The 19,761-nt window shown below is 46.7% G+C and overlaps 1 protein-coding gene across 3 annotated transcripts in view; it reads right to left on the bottom strand.

Annotated features, from left to right (window-relative positions):
• The window catches only part of LOC121872692, a 31,076-nt gene that overhangs the window by 9,303 nt on the left and 2,012 nt on the right, over positions 1-19,761 (bottom strand). For 2 of the 3 annotated variants that reach the window (XM_042375690.1, XM_042375692.1), the window contains exons 2-3: positions 4,640-4,982; positions 1,680-1,888 (exon numbers count right to left, since the gene is read on the bottom strand). In XM_042375690.1, coding sequence (XP_042231624.1) covers positions 1,680-1,888; positions 4,640-4,697 — 267 coding nt within the window. In that variant the 5' untranslated portion in view covers positions 4,698-4,982. Of the gene's footprint in view, positions 1-1,679; positions 1,889-4,639; positions 4,983-14,262; positions 14,398-19,761 lie in introns of those variants that run through there. The other variant, XM_042375691.1, reaches the window with a different exon arrangement.

The raw sequence follows: 19,761 nt of genomic DNA, 5'->3' as shown, positions 1-19,761 counted from the left end.
GGGTGAAATGGAGGTGAGGAGGGTGGTGGGTGATGGTGGGTGAGGAGGTGGTGGGTGGGAGGGGTGGAGGGTGAAGGGGGTGGTGGTGGGTGGGGGTGGGGTGGGTGAAGTGGGGGGGTGAGGGAGGTGGGGGTGTATGGTGGGTGAAGGTGGGGTGGGGGTGTGAAGGGGTGGGGTGAAGGGTGTGGAGGGTGAGGTGTGTGTGGTGGTGTGGAGGGGTGGGGTGGGTGGAGGGTGATGAGGTGGTGGGTAATGTGTGGGGGTGGAAGGGGTGTGTGGGGTGGAGAATGTGTGGTGGTGAAGGGGTGTGGTGGTGGAGGGAGGTGTGTGTGGGTGGGGTGTGGGGAGGTGTGGGGAAGGGTGGGGGTGAGGAGGTGGTGAGAAGGGTGGAGGGTGGATGAGGGGTGGTGTGGGTGTGGGGTGAAGGTGTGGAGGTGATGGAGTGGTGGTGAAGGGTGGTGGGTGATAATGTGGTGGGTGAGTGGAGGTGAGTGGTGGGGTGAAGGGTGGTGGGGTGAGGGAGGTGTGTGGGGGTGGGATGGGGGTGGTGGGTGTGTGGTGGGTGAGGGAGGGTGGGGATGATGTGTGTGTGGGGAAGGAGGGTGAAGGGGTGTGTGTGTGTGGGGAGGAGGTGTGGTGGGGTAAGGGGTGTGGAGGTGAGGAGGTGGTGGGTGAAGGTGTGGTGGGGTGGAGGGTAGAGGGAGGGGAGAGGAGGTGTGTGTGTGGGTGGTGTGTGGTGGGTGAAGGAGTGTGATGGGTGAAGGAGGTGATGTATGGGTGTGGAGGGGTGAGGTGTGTAGGGTGTGGTGAAGGGTGAAGGGGTATGGAAGGGAGGAGGGTGGGTGAAGGGGTGGAGGTGAAGGGGAGGTGGAAGGTGGAGGTGGAGGGAGGTGGGTGGGTGTGGTGGGTGAAGGTGGAGGGTGAGGGAGGAGGAGGGAGGTGTGGGGGTGAAGGGGTGAAGGGGGTGGATGGGTGTGGGAGGTGAGGAGGGTGGGATGTGTGGAGGGAAGGGGTGGAGGGGAGGGAGGTAGGGTGAAGGGGTGTGGAGGTGAAGGGGGGGAGGGGAGGGGAGGTGGTGTGAGGGTAGGTGGAAGGGTGTGGAGGGTAAGGGGGGGGGGGTGAGGGAGGTAGGGTGAAGGTGTGGGTAAGAAGGAGTGTGGATGGGTATGTGGAGGTAGAGGAGGTGGTGGGGTGAAGGTGTGGTGGGTGAAGGATGTGGGAGGGAGGTGGTGGGTGAAGGGGGGTGGGGTGAAAGGGATGCTGGGGTGGTGGGTGAAGGTGGGAAGGTGAGGGAGGTGGGGTGTGGAGGGATGGGTGTGGGGGTGAAGGGGGTAGGTAGGAGGTGAAGGCGGTGGTGGGGAAGGGGTGAGGGTGAGGGATGGGTGGGTGAAGGGGGTGGTGGGTGAAGGGGGTGTGGAGGGTGAGGGAGAGAAGGTATAAGGGTGAGGGAGAGAAGACCAGTTGGAAATCCCAGGACAAAAGAGAGATATAAACGAAGCACCAACAGACATACAGTATAACCTTAGACCATCCTGGGATTAAACATGACTCTCAACACTAATTACATTACTATACCTGTTAACTATTCCTAGAACATCCTGGGATTAAACTAGAATTCTATGTCTGTCTGTCTGTCTGTCTGTCTGTCTGTCTGTCTGTCTGTCTGTCTGTCAACTTACGTGTGCCTGGAACTTGATGGAGGGTTTGATGTCCACCGGCCTGAGTGTCTCCGTGGGCACGTGGCGGTAGAACTCAGTGTCGTTATGATACCACTTGAGGGAGTACAGACCCGTGGCTCTCAGGTCGTACATACAGCTCATGTTAACACGACTCCCGGCGAAGGCGAACACGGGGACCTCCACCCTCTGTAGTAGGTCGCCTGTGACACCTGTATGTGAGGGAAAGAGGAGGTGCGTAGGTAGTAGGTAGGTAGGTAGGTAGGTAGGTAGGTAGGTAGGGAGGGAGGTAGGGAGGTAGGTAGGGAGGTAGGTAGGTAGGTAGGTAGATAAGGTAGGTAGGTAGGTAGGTAGGGAGGTAGGTAAGGTGATGTGGTGGAGGAGGAGGATGAAGAGATGGCGGAAGAGGAAGAAGAGACGAAAGGAAATGGAAGAAGAGAAGAATATGAAGAGGAGAAGAGGGGAGAGGAAGATCAGACATAATGTGTAAATAAGGGAGCATATGTTAGGAGAGAGAGAGAGAGAGAGAGAGAGGAAATTAACTCTCTCTCTCTCTCTCTCTCTCTCTCTCTCTCTTCTGTTTGCACTACTCGGCGAAGAATATTTTTACCTCAACAAGAGACAGACATTCACCACCAAACTCATTATGTCTCCCCTCCAACAATTTTTTGCACCACTGAAAATGGAACAAAGACCCAGCATCCCTGAACCCGTCTGGCCCTGTCTTGCTGTAAGTTGAGAGAGAGAGAGAGAGAGAGAGAGAGAGAGACGCAAATGAAACACAAAATATAAGCAATAATTCCCACAGACATCATATCCCTTTACATCCATAAAAAATGAATATCCACACCTGTACCTGTATTAGTGTTTCTGAATTAACAATATAAATTATGTACCTGTACCTGTAATTGTACCTGTAGGTGAATTGTTGGCTCTGTATTCATAAATAACATGAATAATGATCAAACTGTAGAGTGAGAGGGCAGATGGAGTGCTAAAATGAAGGGGCCGCGTTTACACACTGCCAGATGGTGTAGGTTGGACTCTGAAATGCATTTAGGATGTGAAACGCCCCCAGCCTGGCTTATGTATATTACGCCATGCCAAATGTGACCCACTGCCTCATCCCAGCTGGGCCTGGAGGGTAATGGAGGGCTAGGGAGGGTATTGGAGGGTTGGGGAGGGTAATGGAGGGTTGGGGAGAGTAATGGAGGGCTGGGAAGGGTAATGGGGGCTGGGGAGGGTAATGGAGGGTTGGGGAGGGTAATGGAGGACTTGGGGTGGCATTGGAGGGTGTGAGGACAGTAGAGGGGCAATGGAGGGCTAGGGGAGTGGAGGCTGGGAGAGGCCGGGAGGGGGCTGGGAAGGTAATGACAGGATGGGAGGGTAATGGCGCTGGGAGGTAATGGAGGGCTAGGGAGGGTATTGGAGGGCTGTGGAGGGACAGTAGAGGGTAATGGAGGGCTAGGGAGGGTATTGGAGGGCTGTGGAGGGAAACTTTCACCATAAACAACATCTCTCGCTCCAACCATTAACAATTGTCTCATGATATCAAATGGTAATGACGTCATGAATTATAAAGACAAATGACGTATAATATTTCTTTATCTCTATTCTGGTCTTCTGATTTAGATTGTCATTATCTCTCATCTCTCTGGCGGTGAAGAGATGCAAGTCTCTCTCTCTTGGCGGTGAAGAGATGCAAGTCTCTCTCTGGCGGTGAAGAGATGCAAGTCTCTCTCTCTCAGGTGAGGAGGAGATATGACTGAATAAATTAGATGATTGATACTGTTGAAATTATGTTGAGAGTGGAGGGTAATGGAGGTCAGTGGAGGGAAGGGAGGGTAGTGGAGGGGTGGAGGGTGTGGAGGGTTGGTGAGGTCAGTGGAGGGCCAGGAGGGCAGTGAGGGAAGTGAGGGTAGTGGAGGGTTGGTGAGGGGTAGTGGGAGGGGTGGGGAGGTAGTGGATGGTTGGTGAGGGTAGGAGGGCTGGGTGAGGTGGGGAGGCAGTGGAGGGGTGGGAGGGTCAGGATGGTTGGTGAGGGTAGTGGAGGGGGCAGGAGGGTAGGGAGGGGGGGAGGTAGTGGAGGGGTGGGGAGGGTAGTGGAGGGGAAGGGAGGGTAGTGGAGGGTAGGGAGGGGCAGGGTTGGTGAGGTGGGGGTGGGGAGGGTAGTGAGGGGAGGGAGGAGGGTAGGGTTAGGTGGTGTAGTGGAGGGCTACAAGTATATTACTTTGCAGTATCTTTACATCTGACGTATTAACAGCTGTAGCTAGGACCGCTGTGTTGCTGCCATGGTGGTGCTGGTATAGTCATTGTTAACATTGGTTGTTGTTGTTGTTGTTAATGGTGTTGTGTTTGGTGGTGGTTGTGCTGTTGTTGTTGTTAATGGTGGTGGTGTTGTTGTTGTTGTTGTTGTTGGTGGTGGTTGTGGTTGCTGTTGTTACATGGTGGTGGTTAATGGTGTTGTGGTGGGTGGCTGCTGGTTGCCTGTGTGCTGTTGTTGGTGGTGGTGGTGGGTGGTTGTTGTTGTTATGGCTGTACAGGTTGGTTGTTGTTGGTGGTGTGGTGCAGTCTGTTGTTGTTTGGTGGTGTGTTGGTTGTTGTTGTTAATGGTGGTCTTGTGCTGCTTTTGTTGTTGCCGTTAATGTTATTGCATCGTGGCGCCGCTGGTAACTGCTGGCTGTTGGCAGGTGGCTGTTGTTGTTCGCGTGCGCTGGGTTGTTGTTAACGGTGGTGGTAGTTTGGTGATACTAAGGTGTACTTACGGACGGTGGACCAACACTTGGGTGGACCAGCGCCAGTAACCCGCTGTGATGGTGCAACGACCAGCACCACACCCACCACAGCACAACACTTACATACTGTACTGTACTGTACTGTACTGTACTGTACTGTACTGTACTGTGCTGTACTCTACTGTACGACAAGACAACTGCTCGGTTATTCCAGCGGCGCCAACTTACAGATCAGGAGACACAAAGACCAATGGACGACCAGCACCAGTAGTGTTGTGGCGGCCATACTGGATGATGGCGACGGCGGCTGGTGACGTCAGATCATGACGAGTGACGTCACGGTAATGCTGATGGAAGCTGATGACATCTGGTCATGATGAATGACGTCACAGTATGGCTGACGGTACCTGACGATATCAGGGCATGATGAGTGGCATCACGATGTGAATCGTAGTGGCGACTGGTGACGTCACGGTGTAGCTAGGGGCGTCAGTGCCTAATGTGTGTGACGTCAAGGGCTGGAAAGAGCGATTGATGACGTCAGAGTATTATGAGTGACGTCACGGCGTACCTGTAGGAAGAAAAAATATAAATAAACCATTAACACAATAGTTCTCCTGAGAGCACCTCAATACACCTTGGTCACCTGCCCTCTCTGTCACACCCTTATACTCCCCTGTCACACCCTTATACCCTGCCACCCCCTTATACCCCCTGCCACTCCTTATATACTCTGCCACTCCTCTTATACCCCACACCCCCTTTATACCCCCCTGGAGAGGACCTATATGTTCTCTGTCACACACTCAGGTCCTTTCATGGCTCCCTCGACCACTAAGCACCTGTCTATGGTCTGCTTTAATGAACGGGCGGCCACGAGATAAGAGTTATTCTCCTCACGTTGTTGCTGATCCGTGTGTGTGTGTGTGTGTGTGTGTGTGTGTGTGTGTGTGTGTGTGTGTGTGTGTGTGCGTGTGTCCTTATGTTGCTGTTGGTTATTCTCTCTCTCTCTCTCTCTTTCTTTCTTTTTATCTATTTGTCTCCTATTCTCTCTTTCTATCTTTCTGTCTTTCATTTTCTTTATTTCTGTTTGTCTTCCTCTTGTTACCATTTTTCTTTCTCGCTTTCTTTCTTTCTTTCTTTCCTTAATTTAATTTTTTCTCTACCTCTTTTATTTTTCGATTTTTTTTCCTCTTCTCTTCCTTATTTCTTATATTTGTCTTTACGTTTTCCTCCTTCTCTATTTTTGTCTCTCTTCCTCTCTTTTTATCTCTGTATTTTTCTTTTTATTTCTCGTGAAAAATCCTCAGTCCATCACCACAACACAACACGTCCTATTTACCTATCAAATATACACGCTTATAATTACACCTGGAGTCATTAGCATAATTAAGTACCTGTAGGCCATCAGGTGTGATAATTAGTAGGTAGTTGTGATTATTTGTAACTAATTATTGGGTATATCCGTGCTGTCAGATATTTTCCTAATGAGTTAAAACATATTATGAAATTGGTGAATCATATGTATGTATGTATGTATGTATGTATGTATGTATGTATGTATGTATGTATGTATGTATGTATGTATGTATGTATGTATGTATGTATGTATGACTAATCTACTGAAGTGAATATTTTTACCCTCGCCCCCGCCCGTTTATATGCCCTTGGCGCTGGTCTGCTTCCCTCCTTCCTAACCAAGCTTTCCGCTCTGACGCAGCTTGTCATAAATAAAGTGTTATTGTGGTACTGTGGTATATAGTGGACGTCTCTCTTCTCTCTCTCTCTCTCTCTCTCTCTCCGTTATGTATGACAGTTTAAAGTGAGCTTAGTTACGGTAGAGTCTCATTGCAAATTCGACACCATCTTAGATTATTTTCTCCATAAGTGACCCTTTTTTGGGGGGTCAAATAAACACAAATTTAACATATGATACTTTGAGAATCAGATACGATATTTTATTACCAGTTAAACGCCTAACCTAACCTAACCTAACCTAATCCTAACCTAACCTAACCTAACCTAACCTAAAAAGAAAGAGAAGATAAGAGCAAAAGACTTAGGAAGCTTTAAGAATCTGACCCATTGTTACAGGTCCATTAGGAGGCATTACACGGAAGCAGCTTGTAAACATAATTACGTAAATGGTTTTAAAGGTTAAAGTGGGCAATTTGGGGAGTGTTGAGGCAGGAACCACTGTACACTCTTTATATTAACCCTAACTGGGGGTGGGGTTGAGTCCTCTGTTACATCCTGGAGACCCGCTGGAACAGGTGTTAATTACCAGCGAGAGGAGGGGAGTGGGGAGAGAGGAGGGGTGAGGAGAGAGGTGGGGTGGAAAGGTGGAAGAGGAGGAAGGAGTGAAGGGGAGGTATAGGGAAGGAAGGAGGTTGGGGAGAAGGGAGAGAGGGGGTGAGAGAGGGAAAGGGGTGAGAGAAGATATCTGGGAAGGGAATATGTTGGGGAGGAAGTCAGGGAGGAGGAAGGAGGAGGTACCGGAAAAGAAATGAGGGTAGGAGGAATAAATGGGTGAGATAGAGGAAAGAGAAGAAGGATGAAGGAAGTAGGAATAAGTGAGGAAGGAAGGTGGCGAAGAGAAGGACAAAGAAGGAGAAGAAGGAGAAGGAAGAGGAAGAAAGGAGGAGGAGGGAGAAGAAGGAAAAGGAGGGAGGGGGATAATGGCATCATAATTCAGTGAGTATTTTACCCATAAAACTTTACATAGTATTACTACCATAAGAACACAAGCCGCTGATACATACAATAATAATAATAATAATAGTAATAATAATAATAGTAATAATAATAAATAGTAATAATAATAGTAAATAATATTAATAATAATAATAATAATAGTAATAATAATAGTAAATAATAATAATAATAATAATAATAATAATAATAGTCATAAGCATTTGACAGGTAGGGCACAAGTCTTTGCTGTCTAAACTTCCCTCTTTTGGTTTCTCTCCCCCACTTTGTTTTCTATCTCTAGCTTCCTTGGAGAACCGATCCGTTGTCGAGGGATCGATCTCTCGCTCTTTCTCTACCAGTACTGGCGTCCCACAGGGTTCTGTTCTTTCACCAATCCTCTTCCTTCTTTTTATCAATGATTTACTTCACACTACAACTAATTCCATCCATTCTTACGCTGATGATTCTACTCTTCACTCTTCCTCACATTTTCCCCTTCCTCCTAAGTCTCAAACTAGATCTGTTTCTAGAACTGATATCATTACTTCTATCAAAGCGGATCTGTGCAGCATCTCTGAATGGTGAGGTACAAACTTGGTTAAGTTCAATAGTAATAAAACTCAATATTTACCAATTACACTTTGTGAATTAGACGATCTCCCACCAATTACATTTCAGGACGCTATCATCCTCCCAAATTCTGAAATAAATATGTTAGGCCTCACCATTTCCCCCAATATGTCCTGGAAATCACACATCCTTAGTATAACTAAAGCTGCCTCCCGAAAGTTGGGAATGCTGTACAGATGCCGCAGCTACTTCACTCCTGAGCAGTTGCTCCAAGTATATAAGGGATTCATTCGTCCTAACTTGGAGTACTGCTCTCATATCTGGGGTGGCTCTTCTTCTGTCCAACTATTAGATAGGGTGGAATCAAAGGCATTTCGTCTTATTAACTCTCCTCCTTTAGTCGACAATCTCTCTCCCCTTTCTCTTCGCCGCAATGTTGCTTCACTCTCTCTCTTTTACAGGTAATTTAACGGGCAATGTTCAGTGGATTTGGCATCCTGTGTACCGCTGGTAAGGCCGTGGGTTCGTAACACACGTCTTGCCCGCGGTGCCCACCATTTCTCTGTTGATATCGGTCACACGAGAATAACCCGTTATAGTACCTCCTTCTTTCCTCACACAGCCAAACTGTGGAATGCTCTGCCTTCTTCTGTGTTTCCATGCTCTTACAATCTGTCTCACTTTAAAAAGCTGGTTTTCCGGCATCTTCGTGGTGTAGATTAATACAGTATAACCTTTTTTTCTATATTTTCAATTTCTTTCCGTTCTTTTTTTTCGCCCCCCAGGCTCCGTTGTGGGTCGTTTGACCTGTGCCCGGGTGGGCTAATTCCCCGTAAAAAAAAAATAATAAATAATAATAATAATAATAATAATAATAATAATAATAATAATAATAATAATAATAATAATAATAATAATAATAATAATAATTGTAATAATAATAGTAAATAATAATTATAATAGTAATAATAGTAATAATAATAACAATGCATAACACGTGAAGATATTTCTTATTCCTTATGATATATTTCGTGGATAAATTCTCTCTCCCTCTCTATCCCTCAGTCTCTCTATCTCTCTATCTTTCTTTTTCTCAACCTTTCTTTGTCTCTCTGTCTTTCTATCTTTCTCTCTCTGTTTATCTATATTTTCTACTCTAGCATATTCAGCCCGCCATCCATCCTGATATATCGATACTATATGTGTACACTATTCAAATCAAATAATCAAATTACTTTACCAACCGGAACTCAACTCTCACAAATAGAGTTTAAGCATTCGGATTGCATAAAAGTTCTACATTTTACATCTTAATAGAATGTAAGCTGGCTTCCTCCATAATACAGAAAAATACATTAGCATAAGCACAAGGCGGCGTCTCTAGTCTGGACGTTCTTGGCTTGAGTCCCCTGAAACCCGATGACGTCACACGAACGTTTTTCCCCCATGCCACATCACTCACGAGTTTTTTTTGTCTTGCCCCACGAAGCACCTTGCTGGATTCCTTTTCCTTTTCAGGTATTATGAGGATATTTATTAGATTTTAAAAGGCAGCTACTAAATTGGATTTCCTCTTAAATAGTACCAATTGCGATCATCAGGGTGAATAGGTAGGTAAGTCGCCCTATTTTGATGGTATATGACCCGACTTTAATAGCCGTGTTATTCACGCTGGGGAAAAAGAGAGAAAACGTTTATTTCTTCTTTTTTCTTCTAGGGTAAACGAAAGTATTCTGACAGTGGAGCGTTTTCAAAGGGTTGAGATTTCATATGATCTTTTTTATTTTAATTTCTTTTCGTGATCTCATCTCCGCCTCTGTCTGTCTGTCTTTCTGTCCGTCTCCTCCGTCTGTTTGTCTGCCTCTCTAACTCAAAATTCGCCAATAGGACATTTTGCCAAGTATTGCAGCCACCATGAATGGGGCGTCACGCTATACAGTTCATGTTTATGTAAATGTCCCTCGTTGATGTATGTGTGTCTGTCCACTTCTAGGACCCCTTCCTCCTTTTCTTCTTTCTTCTCTTCCTCCTCCTTTTCTTCCTCGTTCTCTTCCTCCTTTTCCTCCTCCTTTTCTTCCTCGTGCTCTTCCTTTCTTTCTCCTCCTCCTCACTTTTCTTATGCATCGTTTCCTTCCTTTTCTTCCTCCTCCTTCTTCTTAACATCTTCATCTCTTTCTTTTCGTTCTTGTTCTACTCTTACTCCTCCTTTCTTTCTCCTTCCACCTCCTCCACTCCCTTTCTTCATCTTCTTTCTCTTCACTTTTTCTCTCCTTTCCACTTCTTTTCAACTTCCTCCTCTTTTTTCCTCCCTTTTTTATTCTCTTCCTCATCCTCCATCCCCCTCTGTTTCATTTCTTCTTCCTTCCTCATTCTCAACCTTCTCTTTCTCTTTTTTGCTCAGTTTATTATTTTTCTCCCCTTCTCACTTTTCATCCTTTTCTCCTCCTCCTCCTCCTCTGTGCCTTTCCCCCTTTTCTCCTCCTTCTCTGTGTCCTTCCTTTTCTCCTCCTCCTCTGTTCCTTTCCTTCTCTTCTCTTCCACCTCCACCACCATGAACCAGACACCAAGCACTAACACAGATACCTTCCGAAGCACCTTGTCACCCCCCTCCCCCCTCCCGTATGTAAAAACCTCCCCCCACCTACAGTGAACCCCTGATTAAGAGGGGGGAGGGGAGGGGGGGGGACTTTAAGGTTAAGGGTGTCTTAAAGGAAGGTGAAAAAGAGAAATCGTGAGAGAAAGTGAAGAGGTTTTAAGTGGGAAAGTTGTTCGCTGTGGTCTTCTCGTGGTGACCAGGAGGTGAGGGGAACTGGGGGTAATCAAAGCTGTCAAGTAACATGCCATCGCCTTAAAAAAAGATGGTTCATACGGCCGATTTTAAACCATCCACAACCATCCAGTAACATTTCTCTGCCTTAGTAAGTCAGCAGTACGCGTGTTATGTCATTGGTGTGTTTGTGAGAATGAATTCTATGACCTCAGCTAGGTATCACGAGCGGAAAGCCTCATCACACTCCGGCGTCAGCTAGATAGATACTGACGGGTACAGTACCTCGTGAAACGTGTTGTCCCGCGACTGTTACGCCTGACCTCTGTAACAAACGTGGCGGCGGTGGGTATCATATCATAACATTCTCAGTACGGCTGGATTCTTTGTGGGACATTAGAGCCGAGTCAAATGGTGCACCAGCTGGTATCAATATATGTCCCATGCTCCCCGCGCTACACAATGCCCCAGGTTTAATTTAGCGTTAGTGCCGAGAGCAATGAGGTGCAGCCGGGCCGCCAATGTTTACGTTTATGGGTCGGCCAGTGGTGTCCCTGTTTACCTGTTGCACATCGTCATCTGTTGGTGGCAAAATGAAACATTCTACGCCACTAGTTGGACAAGTCATAGAGATGGTCATACTCTCCCTGTAAATACGTGGGAAACCGTGTATTAAAACCAGGGAATTTTAGACAAGTCTTAACGTGAAATTATACAATAGCTTTCCCAAGTTTTAGAATTATTTTGGGGTATTTTAGCCGGCATTTTAAAATCGTTATACTTAACATATCGTGCCCTCTCCAGCAACGTCGTAACATCTCTCACCAACATCATCCATCAGTACCGGATGCTTGACATTAAGCAGTAAATGGATGACAAGGTTAACCCCAGTCTCACACACCCGGGGCTCGTCTGTGTGATGGCGCTCACCCAACTTAAACTTATGTCGTCATTTAATGGCTTGTTGTTGGTGGTGCTGTTGTTGTTTTTGTTGCTGTTGTTCTAATATTATGGTATTAAGTCTAAACTATTTACTTTTATTTGTTAATATAGTGTTGTGGTTGATGGGAAGTCGTGAACCCAACTTAAGATCAATTACCCAACTTAAGATCAATTACCCCCAACTTAAGATCAATTACCCAACTTAAGATCAATTACCCAACTTAAGATCAATTACCCAACTTAAGATCAATTACCCATCTTAAGATCATTACCCAACTTAAGATCAATTACCGAACTTAAGATCAATTACCCAACTTAAGATAATTTACCCAACTTAAGACCAATTACCCAACTTAGATAAGTTACCCAACTTAAAATAAATTACCCAACTTAAGATCAATTACCTAATTTTAGATCAATTACCGAACTTAGGATCAATCCCCCCAACTTAAGATCAATTACCCAACTTAAGATCAATTACCCAACTTAAGCTCAGTTACCCAACTTAAGATCAATTGCCCAAATTAAGGTCAATTACCCAACTCAAAAAAATTTGGTTAATTTACGTATTTCTTTGTATGAGTTTGTGTAAATGCGGTAAATTTCTGCTCCTCTTCCTTCCTTTACTCCCTCTCCTTCTGTTCCCTCCTTCCTCCTCTGTATTCCTCCCTCTTTTTCCTTCCTCCCTCTCCTCCTCCTCCCACTTCTTCCTCCCTCACTCTTTCTTCTTCACTCCTCCCTCTCCCACGTCTTCTCCCTCCTTCTCCTCCTCCCTCACCCCCTCCCTCTCCTTCTCCGCCTCCCTCACCCCTTCCCTCTCTACGGTAACTTTTGAGTTCACTTGAGAGACGGGGGGAGGAGGAGGGGGAAGAAGGAAAGGAAGGGGAAGAGGGAAGAAGAAAGGAGGAGGAGGAGATGAGAGGAGGAGGGACAAGAAGAAGAGTTGAAAGGGGGAGGGAAGGGGGAAGGAGGAGGTGGAGAGGGAAGGAGGAGGTGGAGAGGGAAGGAGGAGGTGGAGAGGGAAGGAGGAAGGAGGAAGGGGAGGGAAAGTAGCCATCACTCCCACACGCTAAGTTTGACGCCTAACAGACAGACAGACAGACAGGCACATAAGAAAAACAGACAGCCAGTATAACAGACAGACACAATAGACAGACTCATACGACAGACAGACAGACAGACAATATAAACAGAGAGAAACCACCCCCAGAAACCTGAATAAAAAACCCGGTGCCTAAAAACCATTGGAATAAACGCTGTACTAGAAACCATTATGATAGAAACCTATAAAAATAAACCTCGTAATAGAACCTAACCCAACCCTAAAGATAAACCACCTCAGAAACCCACAAAATAAACCACATATTATAAACCACCTCAGCAACCCACAAAATAAACCACCTCAGCAACCCAGAAAATAAACCACGTATTATAAACCCACAAAATAAACCACCTCAGCAACCCAGAAAATAAACCACGTATAACCCACAAAATAAACCACCCCAGCAACCCAGAAAATAAACCACGTATTATAAACCCACAAAATAAACCACGCATTATAAACCCACAAAATAAACCACGCATTATAAACCCACAAAATAAACCACGTATTATAAACCCACAAAATAAACCACGTATTATAAACCCACAAAATAAACCACGTATTATAAACCCACAAAATAAACCCGTGCTTTACTAGGCCACTTCACCTGGTCAGAACCTTGGGCCAGCCTGGAGGTACAGTAGTATTTTGTGCACGTCTCTTTGTCAATAATAATTTGTCGCAGCCTCCACCTAACCAACTCACTATTTTATCTTTTCTTTCTCTCTATTTATCTGTTTATCTATCTATCTATCTACTGTGGACTGACCGGATGATTGAACTGACTGGATAAATTAACTGACTCACTCATCCATCTGTCTACTGAGAGAACTTTTTTTTTATTTTATTTTTTCATTTAGTTTCGTTATCGTTTTTTTTTCTCTCACAATTTTTTCCCTGTTTCTCTTTTTCTATATTTCATTTTTTCTATCTTTAATTTTTTTTTTTTCTCTCTCTCTCTCTCTTACGGCGATGCGGATAAGGAAGGAGGAACAGATAAATGAAAGGTGTAGAGAGAATGAAAGAAGAGTAAAATTATAGGAAGGAAAAATGGAAAGATAGTCTGATATAAAGGAAAGAGAAGGAGAGGAAGGAGAGTAAGACAAGGAACAGAAGGAGTAGGGAAGAGAAGTGGGAGGAGTAAGGAGAATGGTGGAATGGAAGATGTGGATGAAAGAGGGAGGGAAGGAGGGGCATGCGGAGAAAACGGAAAAGGAGAGTATGTGGAAATTGTACCGTAGAAGAGAGAGAGAGAGAGAGAGAGAGAGAGAGAGAGAGAGAGAGAGAGAGAGAGAGAGAGAAAAAAGTGTGGAAAGGAAGTTAGTAGTAAAAGGCGATGAAGAATGGATAAATAGAATGAGAGGGACGGAGAAGACAAAAGAGGACATGGAACAGGGAAGAATAAGAGAAGAGGAAAGAGGGGAAAGGAGAAGGAGGAGGGGAAGGTGAAAATGAGGAGGGGAAGAAGGAGGAGGAAAGGAGTGAGTAAAGGTGGGAATGAGAAGAAAAGAAGAAGGAGGAGGAGAAAGAGGAGAAAATGGTCAAATGAAGCGTTAACTAATTTTGTTTATCGTTAATTTTCTTCAACGACCTTCCATTTACCACCCTCAGTGTCAAGACCTGACTGAATTACTCACAATAGACAAACTGTACTCCAAGCTTTGTCAATAAATTTGTTAAACTAAACTATTCCATTTACTCAGTTACTATTGGTGGTGTTATAAATTAGGCTCCAGACACACGAAGAAAAAAAAAGAGTATCACTGAAGATCTTACGTCGAATACGTCTCAGTTGATGTTTGTCGAAGTCTTCCATCAACAACTGAGACAGAAGACGATACATGTAAACACAACATGGCCGAACACTACTGACATTTTCTTTTATCCTCTTCGCCACTGATCGGCTCGTTAGCCGCTTGGACGATCGGTCACGTCTCTGTTACGCACTGTTGGCAAGTACTGGGCATGCACCGGCTCCTGAATGTACCTGAACCTGCTCCAGTGTTGGTAAGTCTGGTCTCGAAAGAGCTCACACTCGGTGCCGTCACAACACTTTCTAGCAGATTGTTCCAAGAGTTCACAACTCTCACTCCGAAAAAGTTTGCCCTCGCAGTTTTCTAGACTTGTCGCTTCTTCAACCTTGAGCTGTGACCCCTGGTGGGGCGGGCGTCCGCCAGCTCCAGGCATGGACACTCGACTGAGTAGTGCCCTTTGAGATGTTTATACGCCTCAATTAGATCTCCCCTTGGCCGTCTGTAGTATAAGCTAGGCAGTTGCAGGCGCTCTAATCTCTCTGGATAACTCAGGTGCCGAAGTGCAGGCACCAGTCTGGTGGCCCTCCTTTGGACCAGTACTCCAGACGGGGACGCACCTTATAAGCCCAAATAATTTAGTTGTTTGATTCACTTCTCACAATGGCCCGAGAACTTCAGTTCATTGTCAACATACACACCCAGGTTCTTTTCGTAGTCAGTCTCTAATAGTGGAGTTTCTTCGTCCCGTTGGAACATATGATACGCCTCCTTACCGTTGGTGCGACCCAGCCTGTGCCTCCTCTTACACTTCGTGATGAATCGTGAAAATTTATTCTAAACAGGAATAGGCAATTATTGTTTTGGATTAGATGACCAAAACCTAACCAAACCTATTCTAGCCTATCCTAACGATCCTCAGGTAAGTTTGATTAGACTACTGCAGGTTTGGTTGGTCATGTGGCCTGAAAAATAAATGACTTCACTCTCGCGCTCCCGAATGTTTTTTGGTGGCTCCCTCGGCCTCTGCAGTACACTCAAGTAAAGGGATATATTTCGTTGTTTTTTTGTTTGTTTTTTTTTGCTAATATTTGACGGGAAGTGAAAGGACCATATTCAGCGAGTTTATGCGGTTCTGCTGTCACAGATAAATAATGCCAGGCTTGTTGTAAATCACCACCAATACTCAATTTGCATCTCATTGTGGTCCGCCGCTGGTGACGGACAACCACAAGCGATGGACGGACAACTGTGCTTCACCTCTCACCCTCACCCTATTTATCCATCTATTATTGGTCTATCTATCCATTTATTTTGTTATTGAATCATTTATTTATCTATTCAGGTATTGACCTATTTATCTATTCAATTATTAATGTATCTATTCATTGAATCACTGAATAAATAACCAAACGAATATCAATATACTTAAAAAAAATATAAAGGATATTTTTGACAACTAATAGTGATTAAAACGAACACAAAAGCTTATAATATTTTTGTTTGGTATTAGGTTTTTTATTTACGCCCTTCACATAATGTTATAAATATGAAATTGTTCTAAAACGTCTCTGGAATTCCCGTGAAGAACCGCAGGTATAATTATTACGTTCTTGATGATGTTGACGTCACTTGTCTTAATCCCGTCAATCACTTTTGGTCAGATTTATAACTTGAGATTCTCTGAAGTGAGTCTTTTTTCCCCTCAGATGAAGTATTTCTCGTTCAAGGTAAAATGAAAGACATGATAACTCCCAGCCAAGCCAAACCAAACCAACCCTTTGTGCGCTTGAGATGCAATTACGTATATACACAGTAGCTTGTCTATACAGTACATTATAGAGAGAAAGTACTGTACAATGTAAACCATGTAAACACCTCTGGTAGTAGGTAGGTAAACAGCTCCCAGGGTGCCTAACATGGCGGGTGAAGGAGTTTTAAGACATTGCTTTTAAGTGTAACATGAACTGAGAGGAGTAGTTGTGGTGGAAGTGGTGGTAGTTGTGGTGATGGTGGTTGAGGTGGTGGGGAAGATGGTTGTTGGTGGATGGGGAAGGGAGGATGAGGGGGGGGGGAGGCAAGACAACATTATCTTGTTTTTTATGCAGATATTTTTACTCTGAAACACAAACACTTATGGTTAGTTTCAGGAGGGTCTTGGTGTTGTGGTGGTACTGTGGTGGTGGTGGTGGTGTGGTGGTGGTGTGGTGGTGGTGTGGTGGTGGTGATGTTGTGGTAATGTTGTGATGGTGTTGTGGTGGTGCTGTTGTGGTGGTGCTGTGTGGTGGTGTTGTTGTAGTGGTGTTGTTGGCGCTGTGGTGTTGTTGCTGTGGTGGTGTTGTGTGGTGTGGTGGTGGTGTTGTGGTGGTGTTGTGGCGGTGCTGTGGTGGTGGTGTTGTAGTGGTGATGTTGTGGTGGTGTTCTGGTGGTGCTGTGGTGGTGGTGGTGTTCTGTGGTGTTGTGGTGGTGCTGTGGTGGTGGTGTTGTTGTAGTGGTGTTGTGTTGTTGTGGTGGTGCTGTGGTGGTGTTGTGGTGATGCTGTGGTGGTGGTGGTGCTGTGGTGGTGGTGGTGTTGTGGTGGTGCTGTGGTGGTGGTGTTGTTGTAGTGGTGTTGTGGTGTTGTGGTGGTGCTGTGGTGGTGTTGTGGTGGTGCTGTGGTGGTGGTGGTGTTGTAGTGGTGTTGTGGTGTTGTGGTGGTGCTGTGGTGGTGTTGTGTGGTACTGTGGTGGTGGTGTTGTGGTGGTGCTGTGGTGGTGGTGGTGTTGTGGGTGCTGTGGTGGTGGTGTTGTGGTGGTGTGTGGTGGTGTTGTGGTGGTGCTGTGGTGGTGTTGTGGTGGTGCTGTCGGTGTTGTGGTGGTGATGTTGTGGTGGTGCAGTGGTGGTGGTGCTGTGGTGGGGTTGTGGTGGTGCTGTCGTGGTGTTGTGTTGGTGATGTTGTGGTGGTGTTGTGGTGGGGTTGTGGTGGTGCAGTGATGGTGCTGTGGTGATGGTGCTGTGTGGTGTTGTGGTGGTGCTGTGGTGGTGTTTATGGGGTTGTGGTGGTGCAGTGGTGGTGCTGTGGTGGTGGTGCTGTGGTGGGGTTGTGGGGTGGTGCTGTCGTGTGTTGTGGTGGTGATGTTGTGGTGGTGTTGTGGTGGGGTTGTGGTGGTTGCGTGATGGTGCAGGTGGTGGTGGTGCTGTGGTGGTGTTGTGGTGGTGCTGTGGTGGTGTTGTGGTGGGGTTGTGGTGCAGTGGTGGTGCTGTGGTGGTGGTGCTGTGGTGGGGTTGTGGTGGTGCTGTCGTGGTGTTGTGGTGGTGATGTTGTGGTGGTGTTGTGGTGGTGTGTGGTGGTGCTGTGGTGGTGTTGATGTTGTGGTGGTGTTGTGGTGGTGCTGTGGTGGTGGTGCTGTGGTGGTGTTGTGGTGGTACTGTGGTGGTGTTGTGGTTGTTGTGGTGGTGTTGTGGTGGTGCTGTGGTGGTGTTGTGGTGGTGCTGGTGGGTGTTATGGTGGTGTTGTGGTGGTGTGTGTGTGTTGGCTGTATGCGTGGTGCGGTGTTTATTGTGTGTGGTGGTGTGGTGGTGTTGTGGTGGTGGTGTGTGTGGTGGTGGTGTGGTGGTGTTGTTGTTGTGGTGGTGATGTGTGTGGTGGTGCTGTGGTTTTGTGGTGGTGGTGTTGTGGTTGTGGTGTTGTGCTTGTGGTGTTGTGGTTGCTGGTGTGAGATGGTGTTGTGGTGAGTGTGTGATGCTGTGGTGGTAATGTGGTGGTGGTGGTGGTGTTGTGGTGGTGGCGTTTTTGGTGGTGTGTGGTTGTGGTGGTGGTGGTGGTGTTGTGGTGGTAGTGTTGTGGTGGTGTTGTGGTGCTGTAGTGATGTTGTGGTTGTGGTGGTGTTGTCCTGGTGTTGTGGTGCTGTAGTGGTGTTAAGTGATGTGGTGGTGGTGCTGTGGTGGTGGTGCTGTGGTGGTGGTGCTGTGGTGGTGTTGTGGTGGTGTTGTGGTGGTGGTGGTGCGTGGTGTGGTGGTGGTGGTGGTGCTGTGGTGGTGGTGCTGTGGTGGTGTTGTGGTGGTGGTGGTGGTTGTGGTGCTGTAGTGGTGTTGTGGTGGTGTTGTGGTGGTGGTGCTGTGGTGGTGTTGTGGTGGTGGTGTTTTGGTGCCAGGTGTGATGGTAGTGGTGTTGTGGTGGTGGTGCTGTGGGTGGGTGGTGGTGTGGTGGTGTTGTGGTGGTGTTGTGGTGGTGGTGGTGTGGTGTGTGTGGTGGGTTGTGGTGGTGTTTGGTGCTGTGGTGGTGTTGTAGTGATGTGGTGGTGGTGCTGTGGTGGTGGTGGTGGTGGTGGTGTTGTGGTGGTGGTGTGTGTGGTTGTGTGGTGGTGTTGTGGTGGTGGTGTTTTGGTGCTGGTGTTGTAGTGATGTGGTGGTTGTGTTGTGGTGGTGGTGGTGTTGTGGTGGTGGTGGTGTGGTGGTGCTGTGGTGCTGTTGTGGTGGTGGTGGTGGTGGTGGTGTTGGTGCTGTTGTGGTGGTGGTGGTGGTTGGTTGGTATGGTGGTGATGGTGTGGTGGTGTTGTGATGTTGTGGTGGTGGTGTGTGGTGGTGGTGTTGTGGTGGTGGGTGTGGTTGGTTGGTATGGTGGTGATGGTGTGGTGGTGTTTTGATGTAGTGGTGGTGTTTTGATGTTGTGGTGGTTGGATGGTATGGTGGTGGTGTTGTGGTGGTGTTGTGATGTTGTGGTGGTGTTATGATGTGGTGGTTGGATAGTATGGTGGTGGTGGTGGTGTGGTGGTTGGATGGTATGGTGGTGGTGGTGGTGTGGTTGTTGGATGGTATGGTGGTGGTGGTGGTGGTGGTGCACCATAACTCACACCGGCACACTAGGGTACCCAGCCGTGGTTCAGTTGTCAGGTGTCTGGTGGTCGCTGAGTCTAGTGAGGCAGACGGTGACGGGGCCGAAGAAAGACATCGAGCGGTGTTGACACTTGTCATTGACAGCTGTCATAATCCTTGACAGCGATAACGGTCTCCCTCTTTGTGTTTGTGTGTGACTTGTATAATTATTATCCAGTCCACAACTGAGGGAAAGGGTATTGGTTTCGGTCCTGTCTGTCTGTCTCTCTGTCTGTCTGTCCCCATAACAGTTCGAGAACTGGTTTACAGAAATACATCCAACTCGGTAGGTCTGGTCAGTGTGTGGCCACGGTCTACAGGATAAACTAATGGTTCAAACTTGATCAAGTGTTGCCATGGTAACGGCTCACACAGTGACAACACGTCGAGATTATTGGGGTTAAATAAAACATTATTAGGTCCATTAATTTACATCAACAACGTCATAGTTTCCTCAGTTATCCCTTCATAGTACAGAGTCGCGGGCAGTGTTTGCGTGACGTCACCAACATCAGAACGTAAATATTATCAGAGGGAGGAGATCGTGACGTCATCTTTTCTCCCAGGGAAAAGGAGGACCGACAGAGGTTCAGATCCCAATTACGGAGTTCCTATCCTTCGGAGGATCCCATTAAGCATCACCATAAGCCATTTTAATGAGCTGTTCCTA

Source organism: Homarus americanus, unplaced genomic scaffold (genome assembly GCF_018991925.1).
Source record: "Homarus americanus isolate GMGI-L3 unplaced genomic scaffold, GMGI_Hamer_2.0 scaffold39155, whole genome shotgun sequence".
Classification (NCBI taxonomy): domain Eukaryota; kingdom Metazoa; phylum Arthropoda; class Malacostraca; order Decapoda; family Nephropidae; genus Homarus; species Homarus americanus.
This window is presented reverse-complemented; position numbering and strand designations above follow the sequence as displayed.